The sequence below is a fragment of the Ambystoma mexicanum genome, chromosome 4p, assembly GCF_040938575.1.
Source record: "Ambystoma mexicanum isolate Mex_15411 chromosome 4p, UKY_AmexF1_1, whole genome shotgun sequence".
NCBI lineage: Eukaryota > Metazoa > Chordata > Amphibia > Caudata > Ambystomatidae > Ambystoma > Ambystoma mexicanum.
The window spans coordinates 99,739,838-99,757,482 of NC_090927.1; the positions used below are offsets into that span (position 1 = coordinate 99,739,838).

Here is a 17,645-nt window from a genome sequence, read left to right on the forward strand (position 1 = left end):
TAGTTCCATTGTCTTCAGTTGTTTGGCTAGTGATTTTTGTGTGATTGCGGTTTCTTTCTCAAACCAGATGTTGAAGACTCCCAGGATTATCAGGTGTTCCTGCTCGATGGCTAGGTTGGTGGTTGCTTCAGTGTAGGCATCCACAATGGTTGCATCGTACGTCAGTGGTCTATATACCAGATTGAATTTGAGGTTTGTTTTTGGTGTTGCTGATACGCAAAGAATTAGGGATTAGCAGTTTTTGATGCTTAGTGGTTCTTCTGTTCTAATTTCAGGTGTTCCTTGTATGCTACCGTGAGTCCTCCTACACATTTGTTTTTCCCTGTTTTGTTTGTGACCACTTGAAGTTGTCAGGGAGGCAGTTATGGAGTGTGATTTTGTAATTGTCATCTAGCCATGTTTCGGTTATGAATAAGATGTCAATATCTCCATCGCACAGGAGGTCATACATCTCTGTGACATGTTTGGACATTGATCTAGCATTGATTAGTTTGCAATGGATCTTTTCAATGTGGTTACATTTGTTTTTTGATTCTTGTGTGGTCTTGCGGTAGTTCAGTTGTAGTGCTTCTGCGTTGTTGTCGTAAATTGATTGGTGGTCCGTGGGGTCTGCTTTTTCATTGAAGCAGTCTGGTAGATTGATTGTTGTGTTGATGATGAATTCTTCTGCTTCCTCATCTTCTTTGTTTTGATGTGGTTGCTGGCAGTGCCCTTGTAATTTTGTGATATAAGGAGTGAGGGTGCTGGTTTCAAAACTTTCTCTTCTGGGGTCCTCTCTTCTTTTTTTGCGTGGTTCAAATAGGTTCTCAGCGTGTCTTGACATGTCAGTGGTGTTGGAGTACTATTGCTGTTGCGAGGTATGATGTAAGATATAGGGATTTTTCTCTTCTCTTCTTGTTTGTTCTGTTGTTTTCAGTACTCATGTTTGTGCGTTCTGTTATGGTGGGGGTTTCAACTGGAGGGGGCAAGGGTGTGGATCCATTTGGTTTGTTCCTTGAACTGATTCTCTTTGGCGGCATCCAGCTCTGTGTCTGGGCATTTTGTGGTCATTGGTGGTACTGTGTTTTGTTTTTTGTGGTACAGGCGCAGTAGGCCACCTGTAAGACTTTGTGTGGTTTGGATGATTTTGAAGTCTTATCCTCTTGCGCTGTGATATCAAGGTATCTTCTATTGATGATTGTCCATCTGGTGTTCCTCTTGCTGTGAGTGGATAGTCTAAGCGGGGTGCTGGATGGGTGCTATGCGTTGGGAGGTGTAGAGTGATTGGGCATGGGAAGTAGAACAAAGGGTTTCTAGTTAATTATGGGGCCGCGACCTGGCTATGTTAACTTGCTTTCGGTGGTTGCTGGTTGTTTCTGGGTAGGGGGAGGGCCTAGGATTCACAAATGGCAGACAATGGGATAACACCTAGATTTGATATTCCTAGATAGTGGGAGAAGAGCCCTAGGTTTCAGAAAATGGCAGACAATGGGAGAACACACATAGATTTGAGATTCCTAAATAGTGGGAGAAAGGTCTACTGAAAGAACACCTAGATTTGATGAGCATATGGCCCTTTGGGTGTCGTGCCTACAATGGATGGGGATGCAGAATAACTCTGACACCAAATAATCGAACCAACTCAGGAAGATGGCAAAGGTGCTGTTTTATTACAATTGTCTAAAACAGGGAGTTACAACAGACAGCAACAGATGTTCGCACGAGCTCTCAGTACATTTCCCATAAAACAACCTTATATGCTAAAGATACATCAGCCGTGACATCATACTACGCGGCAAATAAGAAAAACCTATGATGGATTGTGATAGGTTCAAGGGGAACATCTAAGTATATTTTCTATAAGGCTGAGATTGTGATTGGCTGCCCACTGTCAGGTGTACAATTTATGCCTACCTCTAAAACATGTCATCTTTAACACTATTAAGTAGACAGTATATCATTGGCTCTTAAACTATAAGGCCCTTCGTTATGCGACCCTCTATAATTGGTTGGCACGCACATGCCATGTCTGGAACAGTCGGTTCACTTAGCAGCGCATAAGCTCAGACCCAGGTGCCAGGAGGTGGACTTGACTTTACCTACCCACCCAAATAGCCCAACATCTCATCACCCATGCCTTCTGCTATGAAAATTGTCCTTGAACTTGGCCTTGTAAAGTATTCTTGTTTCTGGGAATATATGGGAGTGAAAGCACTAACTATCGTTATTCTAGTACTCCACGCTCATCTCTATTTCCATCCTTGGCTCACATGACAGGAGACCAGTATTTGGTCCATTTTGCAGCATTTAAATGTCTTAAATTAATTAAACCTGGCATGCTTGGTGTTCTTTCTTTACACCATAACAAGGGATGATTCAGCTTCACACGTTCACTGCCTTCAAGAATAGATAACCAACCTTGGCTGCCTCAGCTCTGATACCATGCTAACAGCCTCGCCATTCGTTTCCAGGATCTCAGTTTATTCTTGCTGTGCCACAGTTCTCGCCTTTTCTCTCTATGGGTCCAGACTTACTAAATTCATGACACTGATGTCCAGTTTCTATTCAATGGCGGCTTCTCCTGCAGTCTATTCACTACATATAGCCAGCTTCTAAGATTACTTAATCTATTTACCGTTATTGAACGGCTTGCATTTTCTGCAGTGCTTCGCACACGTGCAATCTACTTTTCGCACATGAAAGTTTATGTCATCAGTTTCTGCAAGATCCATGCATTCTCTTCAGCCGATATTATTAATGCGTCTCATTCGCCTCTTGTGACGTAACTGGCTTCTCGTTCACTCTTTTTCCTATTCTTTCAGGGAGTTCCTCCCTCAGATTGTCGTCTCAGAGGATACCCTCTTTCGAATATTCGCTGTGGTATGGTCACAATTGCTGGTGTTAAGCATGGCACAATCTCAGGCTTCCAACATATAGTATGTTGGGGGCAGGATTTCCTGGAGAGGCATGCTGCTGCTCCTCTACATTGAGATTCCTGGGCAGTGGGAGGAAGATTTAGGCTTCACAAAATGGCAGACATGTGAAAGCACACCTAGGCTTGAGATTCCTGTTTCGTGGCAGAAAGGCCTTGGTTTCACAGTATCACAAGTGTTTAAATCAGTTTGTTTTCACATTGGATTGTGTGGGGAGTCTTACGGATGTGAATGGATGGTGTATTGATTGCAAGTGCTGTTGGTGTAGGATGAGGTGAATGACAGTGTAGCTATCAGTGGCAGTTTTTGTACCAGTAATACTAACAGTGCCTACCTTATCCGTTGACGCTGGTTGACGGCTGTCTGGTCCTCTTTGTAAGAACCTCTTTCTGAATTATATCTTCTCAACTTCTTTTTTATGAGTAAATTGGCTTTTGTCCGTTGCTTTAAGGATAATTCCTTCTGACTACTTTCTTTTGGATTTGATTTGATTTTTTACTCCTTTTTTTAGTTCTGTCCTCTTCTGTAAATGGGCCTCGTTATGACATCGGCGGTAGCCGTGCCTGTCGGCGGTGTCACAAAAAAGATGCTCCCCATTCCTTTCGCCCCCATAGGGCTGAATGGGAATGGGGAGGTCGGATGCACCAGCACAGTTTATAACGGTGCCGGTATATCCGACATGCTGTGCTCGTGTGTGCCTTTCTGCCAGCCAGGTCCGACCTGGCAGGCAGTAAGGGACTTGCAAGCACAACTCATAGTTTGCCGGTCTGGCAACTATGGTACCGGCATGCTTACCGGTACCGTAGTTCCCGGACCGGCAAACTTATAATGAGGTCCAATGTCTTTTGTTTGTTTTTGAGGCTGTTTGATCTTGTATGCTTTTTTGTTTTATATTTTTTGTGAGGGGGAGAATGCAGAAACCTCAGTTTTCAAAAATGCACTAATGATTTAGTGAGGGGAGATGGTTTTGAGAAAAATGTTTCTAAAAAGAAAGTTTTTAATGCAGAATTTTTCCTCAAGCCCATTATTAGAAAGTAATTTTCAGATATTCAGACCACGAGTTGATGTCCTTGTCCGTAGCCTTAAGAACTACCAAAATGATGTTGTGCATCATGCGTGTAGTGGGTGTGTATTATTCCTAGGGCTATATTTAAAGGATGCATCAAATAACTGTTTTTTAATAATAATAAACATGGTGATGTTTTATCAGGAACAACTTTCTGATTTTCCTAGACTGCCAAAACTAATATTTCTCCTTGTTTTTTTTCTCTCTTTCTCTCTGCCTCTTTCTCTTCATCCTCTCAATTTCATGAACTTCGTTTTCTTTTTCGTGTTTCTGGTCCCTTCACTTTGGTTTTGCTTTCCTCACTTCTTTCTCCTACTTTCTTTGCCTGCATGTGTTCCTCCTTTTATCCTCTTGTCTCCTTTTGTCCTCTTGTCTCCTTTCGTCCTCTTGTTATGTGCTCGTCTTTGTTGCTTTCCCTATCATTCTCTTTGTCCCGCGCCCTCCTCGTTCCTCCGCACCTCTCTATCGTTCTCTTCTGCGCTTCACAGACAGACCCCCGTCTCCGGTCAATGTGACGGTCACGCAACTCAAGGCCAACTCCGCCACTGTGTCCTGGGATGTCCCAGAGGGTGACATCATCATTGGCTATGCCATCTCTCAGCAGGTAAGTCCTCCGACATAGCTCGCCATTGACGCAAGCCGCTGTGAGAGGATCATTAACTTACTTCTGGTTTGAAGATCATTTCGGCATTGGATGGCTGAGTAGGACTTGAGCATCTGAAGTCCCCAAATCAATTACATCAAATGGAATTAACTGAATTAAATTCTTAATTCAATTCTTCTCATTGCTACTTCCACAGAAGCAAATTTGAAGTTGCCCTGGGAGACTACGCTCACCTATGCCAGTCCAGGGTGGTGATCCCCGTACAATGTTTCCAACATAAGCGTGATAGAGAGAGTTCCAGAATTCGATAACCTGTTCTATTGCATGTTATCCGCTAAAGAGGGTCTAACTCTGCATTTTAGCTCGCCGTGCCTTGACATGCAATGGTAGGCATTATAGTCTTCCTAAATGCATACAAACCTAGAATTATAAACATTTATACGAACTGCCGAAACCATACCGAATTGTCAGTATTTCTGAATAGGAGCTTTGATCCACCAGCAGGACTGACCTGGCAGTAGTTCAGTCCCATACTGGAAAATAATTGCCGCAAGCACCGGCACCGATACTAACGGTGCCGGTGATTGGGGCAAACCCATTCCATGGAGTCCAATAGGACTCCATGGAATGGGAACTTACCTCTGTTGCCGGCACCTGTAATATCCTGGTAATACCTGGATATCGGGAGTCGATCACGGTAAGTCGGGTTTGCCGGTAACCCACCAGAATTACCGTTGGGTTACCGGCAAACCCATAATAAGCCCCATAATTTCAGTCCAAAAGTCAAGTCAGAACACACTTGGTGATAGGTGATATCCTCATGCCGTTTGAAGATTGGTCCAGCCATGCAAACTTTGCAGAACTGATAGTGCTCTGTTGCTTTCAGAAGCATGGTCCGCACTCAATAAATACGCTAATAATAATAATAATAGTGGTCATAATGTCTTAATCCTTCACATGTGCTACAATGGGAATGCAACCAATGATTGCTCAAATGATGAGTTGCCCATCTAAAAATGAACAGAGGCAGGGTGAGGTGGGGGCCCCAGCTGGAAGACCACCTAAGTCCTTGCATGAACAGGATGGAACCACCATCTTATTCATCATATACTTGGAAGCAGCGAGCCAAAGTGAGACATTACGAGGTGGCCAGTAAGGGGTTACCGGCACCGGTAAGGGCACCAGTGCCGGTAATCCCTTACCGCCTTACTACGAGTTCCCTTTGCAGGTCCTTCCTTAACGCCTGGTTTTACCGGGCGTTAAGGGCGGGACCCTCAAAGGGATACCGGGGTCAATAACGGTACCGCAATTTGCGGTACCGTTATTGCCGCCTTCCCATTGAGCCCTATGGGGTCTCAAGTGGGAATGAGGAATGGCTCTGGTCAATGGGAAATTACCGGTCCTTCCAACCTCAGAATGGACCGGTAATTGCTCCATCCACCAGACCGGAGTCGGAATGATTTTGGAGGCAGCCATGGCGCTAATGGTGCCAGGGCTACCTCCAACCTCGTAATGAGGCCCATAGATGCTATAAATCGGACTGAGTGTGTCATCACAACATCAGATACGCAAGACGCATGCAAAGTTTCTGTCTTAAGATAAGAGCACAGAATGCTATTAATCTAAAAAAAAAAGAATAATGTATCGCGGCTAAAAGAAATGGCAGCAAATTGAAAGAGCAGCAGTGCAAAATGGTAGGCATAACCTCCGGAGACGTGATGCCTAGGGCTCAGGTCCATTTAAATGTTATGTAATGTTGCCATATATTTGTATAGCGTCGCCTGCAATACAGAATGGAGTCAAAGTGTTGTTGGAAGCATTGCCCCTCGGAATTCCATGGTCTGAAAAGATGTTTGAGGTTTCTGCTGTCCCCTTATATGGAACCCCTAAATGTTTTGCCCCCCTGGCGGCAGACTCTTTGGGACTCATTGCAAGTGGGCCAGTTTGGAAAAAATGCCGGTAATTCCGGCTGCAGCATTTGTTCCGGGCTGGCACACTTCAAGTGTGAAATGTGGTGGGGGCCATGGATCTCTCGGCAGGCCTGACCTGCCAGTCATTCAGGTCCCTAGCGGCAAACAAATGCCAGAAACACCGGCACCGCTAACAACTTACCGGCTCTGCGCTGACCTGTAACATCCCAGTAATACTGGGATATCGGGCGGCAGGGATGGTAATTGTAGTTTGCCGTTACTGGCGGGATACCAGCAAACTCATAATGACGGCCATTAAGTCAGGGATGTGGGGGAGGGAAAGGGTCCCATGCCCCTCCAACCCTCTTTTGTTTTAAGTTCATGCATTGAAGCCAAGATCCCAGGAGGTGATTGGAGAACAAGGTCCATCACTGGGCACCTATAAAAGAGAGAAGGTGGGACCGTGCCAGTTTCATGCTCTAGAGAGGAATGCCAGGGATGAAGCACCAGCCCCTTGCTCTCTCCCAGTATGTCTAGTGGTCCTTTGCCGGATGTTGGTATATGCAGGAGTCTCGCTACCTCCAAAGAATCAGAAGGCGATTAATCATCTGTCCAGAGGCAAAGCACCTGGATCAAGCATGAACCCTAGGAGAGGTGTTCTGCATGCTCAAGAATGGCGTTCTATTGAACAATAAGGGCCCTACAAATATACCATCCTCTTACAAGCCAATTAGCCTACTAGATATAGATGGGCCTCATTACGAGTACGGCGGTGGGGGGAAAAAGTGGCGGTAACGGAATTACTGCCACTTTTCCCACTCCACCATACTACGAGTTTGGCCTTGGAGTGGGGGATTTACCACCAGCATCATGCTGGATGGAGGTAAATCCTCCCACTTTCCTCAGAAGAATAGGCAAAATCGGTGGAACTACAGCTGCGGTAATTCCGCCATCTGCAGTTCTGCCGAAATCCCCAATGGAGTCCTATGGACTGCAAATTAATGGGGACTAACACCGCCACCACCACTTGTAATCCGACGTTAATTCCGTTTAGATGGCATTCCGGTGGATTTACTGCCGGAATACCACCCAGCTCATCACAGGGTCCTAGGGATCTTATTACAAGGTTGGCAGTGCGGGATTCCACCAAAAATCCCCAATGGAATCCTGTGTACTCCATAAATGGGGACTAACCCCCTTCCAACCAATTGTAATCCTGTGGTAAATCCATGGGGCCAAGTGGCAGTAACAGTAATTCCGTTTGGCGGTAGTCTGCTGGATTTACTGCCGGAATGACGCCAAATTCGTAATGAGGCCCATAGTCTGCAAGTTCTTTAGCCAGATTATACTAAAGGAATTAAATGACTGATTTGGCTCAAATGAAATCATGAACATGGCCAACTGAGGCTTCAGGTTGGGCTTTTTGCGCATGGAATTTAAGTTGCGGCTCATTTTCGTTTATTTGCATGGCAGAGAGGACCCAGATCATGTTACGATCCCGCCTCGGCCCTCATCTTCGGCAGGGAAATAGTCCAGCATTTGCACTAGCATGTATTTTCATGCTGGTGCACATGCTGTGGATTCTATGGAATCCGCCTGCTTTTTCCACCAGCGAAGAGCAGGCCCGGTTCCCATTGTAAACACTGCCTGCCATGCTTGCCTGGCAGGCAGCGTTTACTAATTTTGCATGACGGAGTGCAAAAGGGTGGCATGCAAACGTGTGCTCCACCTTTTTACACTCCTCTTACACAGTCTGCTGATCAAAGGGGAAAACCACGGCGAAGGGACCTGCATACTCAAAAGTGTAAACGTAGCAAGTTCCGATACGTAATTTACATGGAATTCAATTATGAATAGCAATCGATCTATTTTAATCCTTTTCTCGGAATGCAACTTTCAAATACTGTTTTGATAGTGATCAATTTTGTCCATAAACAAAAGTGTCCTTAAAAATGAGCACAATGCAAAAGAATGCCTATTGTGTTATGCCTCTTCAATGCCTAGCAACATGCTGCAACGTCTCATGACCATGGACCTATTGTGTTATCCTTCTTCAATGCCTAGTAACAGGCCACGTCTCATGACTGTGGATCTATTGCGTTACGCCTCTTCAATGCCTAGCAACAGGCCACAACGTCTCATGACCGTAGACCTATTGAGTTACGTCACTTCAATGCCTAACAACATGCTGCAACGTCTCTTTGACCGTGGGCCTATTGCGTTACGCCTCTTCAATGCCTAGCAACATGCTGCAACGTCTCATGACCATGGACCTATTGTGTTATGCTTCTTCAATGCCTAGCAACAAGCCACAACGTCTCATGACCGTGGATCTATTGCGTTACGCCTCTTCAATGACTAGCACCAGGCCACAACGTCTCATGACCGTAGACCTATTGTGTTACGCCTCTTCAATGCCTAGCAACAGGCCACCACATCTCATGACCGTGGGCCTATTGTGTTATGCGTCTTCAATACCTAGCAACAGGCCACAACGTCTCTTGACCGTGGGCCTATTGCGTTACGCCACTTCAATGCCTAGCAACATGCTGCAATGTCTCTTTGACCATGGGCCTATTGCGTTACACCTCTTCAATGCCTAGCAACATGCTGCAACGTCTCATGACCATGGACCTATTGTGTTATGCTTCTTCAATGCCTAGCAACAAGCCACAACGTCTCATGACCGTGGATCTATTGCGTTACGCCTCTTCAATGACTAGCACCACGCCACAACGTCTCATGACCGTAGACCTATTGTGTTACGCCTCTTCAATGCCTAGCAACAGGCCACCACATCTCATGACCGTGGGCCTATTGTGTTATGCGTCTTCAATACCTAGCAACAAGCCACAACGTCTCTTGACCGTGGGCCTATTGCGTTACGCCTCTTCAATGACTAGCACCAGGCTACAACGTCTCATGACCATAGACCTATTGCCTTTCGCCACTTCAATGTCTAGCAACATGCTGCAACGTCTCATGACCATGGACCTATTGTGTTACGCTTCTTCAGTGCCTAGCAACAGGCCACAACGTCTCATGACTGTGGATCTATTGCGTTACGCCTCTTCAATGCCTAGCAGGAGGCCACAACATCTCATGACCGTAGACCTATTGCGTTACGCCACTTCAGTGCCTAGCAACAGGCCACAACGTCTCATGACTGTGGATCTATTGCGTTACGCCTCTTCAATGCCTAGCAAGAGGCCACAACATCTCATGACCGTGGGCCTATTGTGTTACGCCTCTTCAATGCCTAGCAACAGGCCACCACATCTCATGACCGTGGGCCTATTGTGTTACGCCTCTTCAATGCCTAGCAACAGGCCACCACATCTCATGACCTTGGGCCTATTGTCTTACGCCTCTTCAATGCCTAGCAACAGGCCACCACATCACAAGACCGTGGGCCTATTGTCTTACGCCTCTTCAATGCCTAGCAAGAGGCCACCACATCACAAGACCGTGGGCCTATTGTCTTACGCCTCTTCAATGACTAGCAAGAGGCCACAACATCTCATGACCGTGGGCCTATTGTGTTACGCCTCTTCAATGCCTAGCAAGAGGCCACAACGTCTCATGACCGTGGGCCTATTGTGTTACGCCTCTTCAATGCCTAGCAGCAGGCCACAGCGGCCACATCTGGTGGACCGTCTTCTGATATATAATCTGCTTGTATTTATTATATTCCCATCTCACATTCTCAGATAGCACACGAAGGGAAACTCTTGCTCTCCTGGCAACGCTATCAGCATTGCTCCTCACTATCACCACTGAATGTACTCCACTCTGACAGGCACAAGTGCTTCAATGCCGTGAACTATGGCAGTAGGCGCTATTCAAATGCAAGATAACATAACATTTCTTCTACTTTTTCCTGTGTGCACTGTTATTCCTCATTCATAGCTCCGGCATCACTTGGGTCTGCAATGGCAGGGTGAAAGTCTGCTCTTTTAGAAACTCAGGGGTGCAGACTGACCACAGTTTTGGACCCCCAGTCAGATGCTGTACAAGTGCTCATCAGAATCAGGTCTTGGATAGCAGCAAGGCCTGCTGGGTGTAGGGAACGCTGGCTGAGTCTAGACCGACCATGCTGCATTGCAGCGTGTAGGCTTGCACAAAGTGACCCGACCAAAAGGCACCAGAAGAGGTATGAGGATCAGTGATCGAAGTGAGCGGGAACGGTCGGGAGCGGTGTTCCATTTTTATTTTTTCTGTTTACCATTCCTCTTTTTACGACCATATTCACCATTCTATATAGAGGATTTGTCCATTCATGTCCCTGTGCGAGTGTAACGTTGTAATTGGAGCCTTAGTTACTAGTCACATAGACTATTGCAATGCCTCGGCTGCAAGACCGTGTCATATGTCACACTATGCTTCCGCCTACACTCTCCTGCCGAGACCACAGTTCCACTACTTTTTTCAGTACACTTCTACCACTGATGAGGACGGAAGTCGTGGCTGGACTGCAGAAAAAGACAAGAAGGCAAGGAACAGTCTCAGGCTTACTCAGTAAGGGCCTTACTACTTGGCACTAACAAGGTCAAACATTTACTGTTACTGCACGTGGAAAGTATGCATAACCGGGAAAGAGGCCGCCTGATTCTGAGTCATAGAATCATTCGCTTAGTCCCCATTTTGAGTCCCGTAGGACTCCATTTTAAAAAGCCAATTTCCACCACAAAAAAGCAAGCAACCTAAAGGAGTTTCGGATTTGAAATTCAGTATTTGGCAGAGTAGTGAGCTCAAAGTGGCAGTATAGTTGTTACCGTCATTATTTTTTCTGCACCGCCAGACACATAAGATGCCATAAGTCTTTTTCTATCGTTGGAAAAAAGGATTTAATGTAAGCCGAGAACAGTACAAAGAAAAAACGCAGGACGTCCCTAAGAATAAAGATGAAGAAAAACAAAGTACAAATGGATTCAGGTGTTAAAAAGAAGGCAAATCTAAGTTGCTTGTGAGAAACAGGAGGAATCAGAAAGCTCACAGATGTGAAATGCCTTCTGGTCTCCTGCTGCAGAAACCTACAACAGTGGGTCTTGTTGGAGTAAGATGCCACTTGCACCCTCTCATGTGCAGGTGTCTGAACCTGCCATGGAGGCCCTACACCTCCCCTCCCCCCCCACCCACACCCCCGGCTCAAGCAGAACTCTGGGCCCTCCTTCAGCCTCCATGTGCCCTGTGCCATCCTGTGTCACAGCAACAGACATAGCAATAGGCACCAAAGCTAGAGTGGCCAATCTATGGCCAAGGGCGCCCATTCCCTTCCACCACCTCAGAGAAGGTTATTCTGCACCCCACCCACACCAGAAAAAGAAAGTAAATAGAGCAATATCCTAGAAATAAAGACATTTAATGTATTGTGGGGAAATTGTCATGTTGGCTGCAAACAGGACCCCAAGCTTTCCCAGCTCAACTACTACCTTAACATGAGAGATGAGAAGGGCTACAAAGCAGAGGATGCAGCCCTTCTTCTGTTCCTCTTCAGGAGAACCCAGACAATTCAAGAGTCAACCTGCTGCTGCAAGCCAAAACAACACACACTGAACCCCTGGACAACTTGAATGCAGCTGTCCATCAGCTTGATAGCTCCTGTGAACAGTCCAATGCACAAAACAAAATAAGGGTGGCCCAGAACAACTTTCCCCAGAAAGTACATCCTACAAGTCCCACCTGGGAGTCCTTGTGATGCGGATTGAGTAGGACCACAACCTAGACGCCGACGTGTCTGTCATCGAGCATCATCTGAAAGACTAGCGAATGATTCCCCCCATGGCATCAGTAGGCACTGCCCTAATGGCAAGCAGTGCGGGCGTCCAGTGGAGGCAGTTGCGGTGTCTCACACCCATTGCTGGATTGTACTGCACTAGGCCACACGTGCACAAGATACGTGTAGCTCAACCAATGCACCCAGGTCCAACGGCCCAAAGAGCTGCTCCAGGGTGCCCAGGATAGTCAGCAGCCTGTGTGAAGATCAGATTTTGGTGCACTCAAGTATCATCCAGTGACAAAGAGGTGCTCTCCTATATGCATTCACAGGGGCTTCCAACAATGCCATAAAGACTTAACAAAGATGCAGGATTCAGATTGACGGGGTGTGGATATCTGCCATTGGCCAAGCAGACACACTTGTGATCTTGCTCCCCAAGGGAAAATTCCCATTGCTGGACCCACCACCGAAGCGGCAACACTGCAAGGTGAGAATCTTCATGTTTGGTTGCACCAGAACCATTCCTTGCTTGAGGTATTCCCCCCCAGTCTACAACATGAGGACATTCAGATGCGTGAGACCATTTTCAGGCCAGAACAGGGGCGGATATTCTGTTTGTTTGTTTGTTTGCTTGATTGTTTGTTTTATTTACTTTTGTAGCGCATTATGCCAAGGAGGTTAACAATAATCAATGAAATGGTACATAAAAAAATTAAAAAATAAAAAATCAACAGCAGAATACAACAAAGAGTGCCAAGGGTGGCAAAACAATACCAACAGAAAGAAAATGTGTGTGGTGCGGCTTGACGGGGCGACGTGGGAGGACTTTGGAGGGTTCTTTCCTCCAATGCTGGTGCCGCCTGCGGTTGGCATCTGCCTGGGAGCCTGGAGTCTGTGGAGCCCATGCGCTCTCCTCGTCTCTTCCGCTCTCCTGTTCTTCCACCTCCTTTTTGCTCCGTCTTGGTTGCTGTTGGTGTCCGCTTGTGAGCCTGGGAGTTGGTGGAGCCGCTGAGCCCGGGTGGAGCTGCCGCTAAGCTGCAGAGCCCTGTTCATGTGCCGATTTATTTCAGCACTCTATGCAGTCATGTGTTGACTGACACGGTGAGTAGGGTTTCGCCTCATTTTGCCAATTTTTGCTAGTGCGATCGTGCGCTTTGCCCTTTTTGGGTCTCTGGGACCTGGGCTCATAAAATAATCGAAGTCTTATTACCTCTTGCCCCATTTTGTTTGGTTGAGTCCTCGTCTGTTGCTCATGTCTATTACAAGGGGTGGCCAGACCAATGGTGGAGCTTTCATCTCAACCTAAGTCCATTGATTCAAGGGGCATTCAAGGGGCCAACCCAAATATTGCCTAAACATGGATTTGTGGAACAAGTACTACTGGAACCCGGTACTCCTCCTATGCATACTGAGCCGAGTAATAATCGGCTGACCGGGGTACTAGCAAGAAGCTCCTGCAGAAGGCAGCGTCTTCTAGAAGAGAAAACGGAGCATTCTGATGATAACGGATCCATACGGGCTTCCCCATCGGTGAGTGTGGAGCTGGATATGAGAGAAACCGCCTGCTGGAAGGATCCTTTGAGTCCGCTTAGCGAAGTACACCTTGAAAGGCAATTGGACACTTCGATCCAACTATCTCTAGCTGTGTCTAAAGCTTGGCAATCTCATTCGAAGAGAATGGCGATTGCTCAAGCAGAAGTCCTTTCGCAGAATAATCCACAATAAGCCAGTTGATGACAACAGCCATATTGGGAGTTGGCAATGCATCAAGGAGACGATTATTTTCAACCTCAACCAATGGAAAAACAGTATGGATTTCTGCCTATACGTGTAATCTCTTGACAAAGTCGCGACACAGGTTCTCCGGATTAGAGTTGAAAAACATTGTCAAATCGACGTGAAGCCGACCCAGGTACATTGCTTGCCAAACTGTCTTATTGTCCCTATGATCCCTGCAAGAGCTGGTAGTGAAATGAGTGATTATCAGACGGTTCTGAAGCACCCCCCCCCCAGTAAGAGCTGGTGCAGATTTCAGTTGTCACCAGAATGTTTTGAACCCTCCCCAGTTGCTGACATTGGATCTGGGTCGATGTCTTCCAACATGTTGCCATCATTCAACTCCTTGTGCACAGCTAAACCTTTGCCCAAAAAGTCCTTTTGTCCTGCAAACTCCATTCACAGACGTGTGTTTACCCCTATGGGAAAGGATATTCGCACAGGGAAGGTCAGTATGCCTGAGATTAAGGATGTCAATTTAAGAGGGCTCATTATGGATCGTAGCCATTTTATTTTAACCAATGTGAATAAACCTGATAGATTGGAAACTAGAGAGTCTTTAAGAAATTAGGTCTTGAGTTGGTTGCAAGCGAGAGTTGATCCAGGTTGCATTAGATTGCACGAGCTAAGGTTCCTGCAAAGGACGGGAATGAAGGACTGGTCCACGGGGAATAACACTGACTGCATTGTCGGGGGCTGTGGCCGGAGCAGCCTTCCCCTGTTCCATGCACTTGAATTGTCTTAGAGGATGTGTATCAGACTCTCTTAGATAACGCCCATTTATTGGAATGTTTTGGTAGTTATTTCTTGTGTTTATCTTTGTTTGGAATTTGAAAACCTTTTTTTTAGACATAGCCTGAATTCCGAACAGTGCTTCTTTCGGAAGCTCGATCTTTGCCAGTCTTATTTTTCTTGTTGTTGTTTGTGTCTTTCTGCCTCATTACATGTTTGCCGGTGTGTTTGCCGGTGTGTTTACTGGCATGTTATTGCACCGGCAAACTGCAAGTTTGGCGGTGGGGTGGCCGAATTTACCTGCAGCTTTGAGTTGCCGGGACCCCAACACAAAGAAATTCCAGTAATACTGGCAACGGTATGGCTGGTGCCGGTAATTCCGCAGTTGCCCCTCTAGAGTCCTATGTACTCCATGGAATGGGGAATTCCGGTAGTTACCGGTACTTGGAATCTGCCAGTAATTCCGGCAGACAAAGTGCCAGTAATGGTAATACCGTCTGGTGGTATCCTGCCAGATTTACCGGCGGGATACCATGAGGCCTCCAATGAGGTCCTTTGTTTGTTGTCATAATGCTCTGATGCCTATGGGTTTTTAGCGCTTTATAAATAAATAGATAGATAGATAGATAGATAGATAGATAGATAGATAGATAGATAGATAGATAGATAGATAGATAGATAGATAGATAGATAGATAATAAATACAGGAATTGATGGTCCATTAATACATTAATGATGAAGGGCAAGCAGCATAAGGAAAATTGCAGGACAAAAGCAGGCCTCCTTCCAAACCAAAATAAAACCGTTCGGGGCAAGCCTGTTTTAAAAATAATTGTGATGTTGGGCAACCCACAAATGGCAGCCAACACATGGCGGTAGGTCTCTGGCACATCATCGCCTCTCTGCTGTGGACATACATGTGCCCTAAAGTCACGCCAGTTGCCGCAGTAACAACCAGCAGTGGCTGCCCTCGCAGAGAGCCAGTCAGAGCCTCTGATAGGAGGAAACCAGAAAGCCTCTTGAGAGAAACATCTCAGGGTCCAGCGTCGCGGCTCTCGGGGTGGGGACTAGGGGTGTGCGTCTCGGGTCCATGGCACGGCGTCACAGATCCCCAGCTCCGCCCCTCCCTGCTTGGTTGTTGAACAGTTGCCCCTCATCAGATCCTCCTTCCTCCTCTTAGCCACTGCCCCAGAAGACCTACCAGAGTACTTCCTAGCCACGTACAGCCACATTGATGACCAGATTGCTGGCCGGCCCGATGTCAGCCATCATTCTTTCAAACTTGGCTTAATGGTGGCACCATGAAGGTTCCCCTGATATGGCAGTGCCATGCTCATACAAATCAAGTGCTGCGAGTCAAACCAATACAGAGGCACAAGTTTCGCTGTCCACATACCAACATTGTGGACCCCCATCCCTAAAGAAATTCAGACAACAGAAGACCACCTTGCTTTCAGAAAATACTAAAAACCCAGCTTTAGAGTACACCAGGGTGTAGAACAACACACAACTCAAGCAGAGACAAATAAAGCACAGCACAACCCTGTGAAAATGTCACCATCGCACACATGCAGGCAAGAGAAGAAGGCCTGCCTTTTTTTAATGCACCAGCTAAGGGACCACCAGCTGAGAGAGAAAAATTACAGCACACAGACGCGAAGCGGCCTTACGGGAAGACCTGGCACCAGTCCACCAAGCACCAGTTCCGGCAGAATGAACATAACGAGCTGACACTCAACATGGAACAGACCTACAAAACACTCAAACCGAATTCATTGCCCTGGAGTGGACGCGCCCGCAGCACACCAAAAGCGCGCAAAAGGCAAACGCGTCTGGGCGCGTCCGGAAGCCGTCCGGGATGGACCGGGCAATGTTTGAATTTAAAGAAAACAGTGGTAGCTGCACGGTGAGCAAAACAAATATTGTGCATAATCTGATTGGCACCTGCGGGGACCTTACTTTATGAGGAGGTCTTGAGGGCGGATAGGGGAGACATGGGGGCGCATCTGTACCTACTGCGGATCACACCCAGAAAGGAGGGAAGCCAGAGGACCTGCCATTGGCTTGTGTGTTAGTTAATGCCAGATCTGCAGCTGCGCACAAGTACCATCTTAATTCTTTACTGCAAGACACCATGCCAGATTGGTTCACTGATAGTTCTAACCCTGATCTATGTCAACTTATGCCGCCCTCCTACGCTGGAGCACGTGTTACCAGACTCCCGCCCCTGGAGAGGGGGAGGCCTAGCAATTATTCATAGTGATTTGTATCACGTTCTCACCTTGCCTGTGGTGCATTCTCTGCCGTGTGAACGTTTGCTGGTGAGAGCACGGGTAAATGCCAATATGACCATCCATGTTTTATTGTTGTATAGACCGCCTGCCTCCGGATTGGCGAATTTTCAACCAATCTATCTCAATTGGTCGGAAATTCTTAGTTTGGCTCACCCAAATTTGCTAATGTTGGGTGATTTTAACTGGCATCTCAATGGCCTTTTGGGTGGTGATGCTCAGAAATTGAAGACCTGTTCATTGGATCTCTCACTGGCTCTTCTTTCCACACACGAGAGTAGACATTTGTTGGACCTTATTTTTGCCGCGCCAGGAATGCTCACCAGCTGTGTACCAGTCCCCGTCATCTGGTTGGATCATTTTTTGATTCCGTTCCTGGTCCATGTTCCCCCTTGCCCCTCGAAGGTGGCACAAGGTTAATCCGATGGAGCTGACCGAGCTACTATCTGAGGAATGTCAAACCCTCAATGAAAATGGGCTGGATCCTTTGTGCTCCTTTCTTAAATCTCTGGAATTAGTGGCCGAAAAAGTAGCCCCGAATCTTCCTTGTTTTGGGAGATGAAGCCCTCTGAGGCTTGGTATTCCCCTGAACTCAGAATCCAGAAGCAGTAATGCAGACGAGAGGCATTGGCGCC

General features: G+C 46.7%; 1 protein-coding gene across 4 annotated transcripts in view; it reads left to right on the plus strand.

Moving 5' to 3' along the window:
• The window catches only part of FNDC4 (fibronectin type III domain containing 4), a 761,063-nt gene that overhangs the window by 654,054 nt on the left and 89,364 nt on the right, over window positions 1-17,645 (plus strand). For all 4 annotated transcript variants that reach the window (XM_069605448.1, XM_069605449.1, XM_069605450.1 and 1 more), the window contains one exon: window positions 4,467-4,582. In XM_069605448.1, coding sequence (XP_069461549.1) covers window positions 4,467-4,582 — 116 coding nt within the window. The remainder of the gene's footprint in view (window positions 1-4,466; window positions 4,583-17,645) is intronic.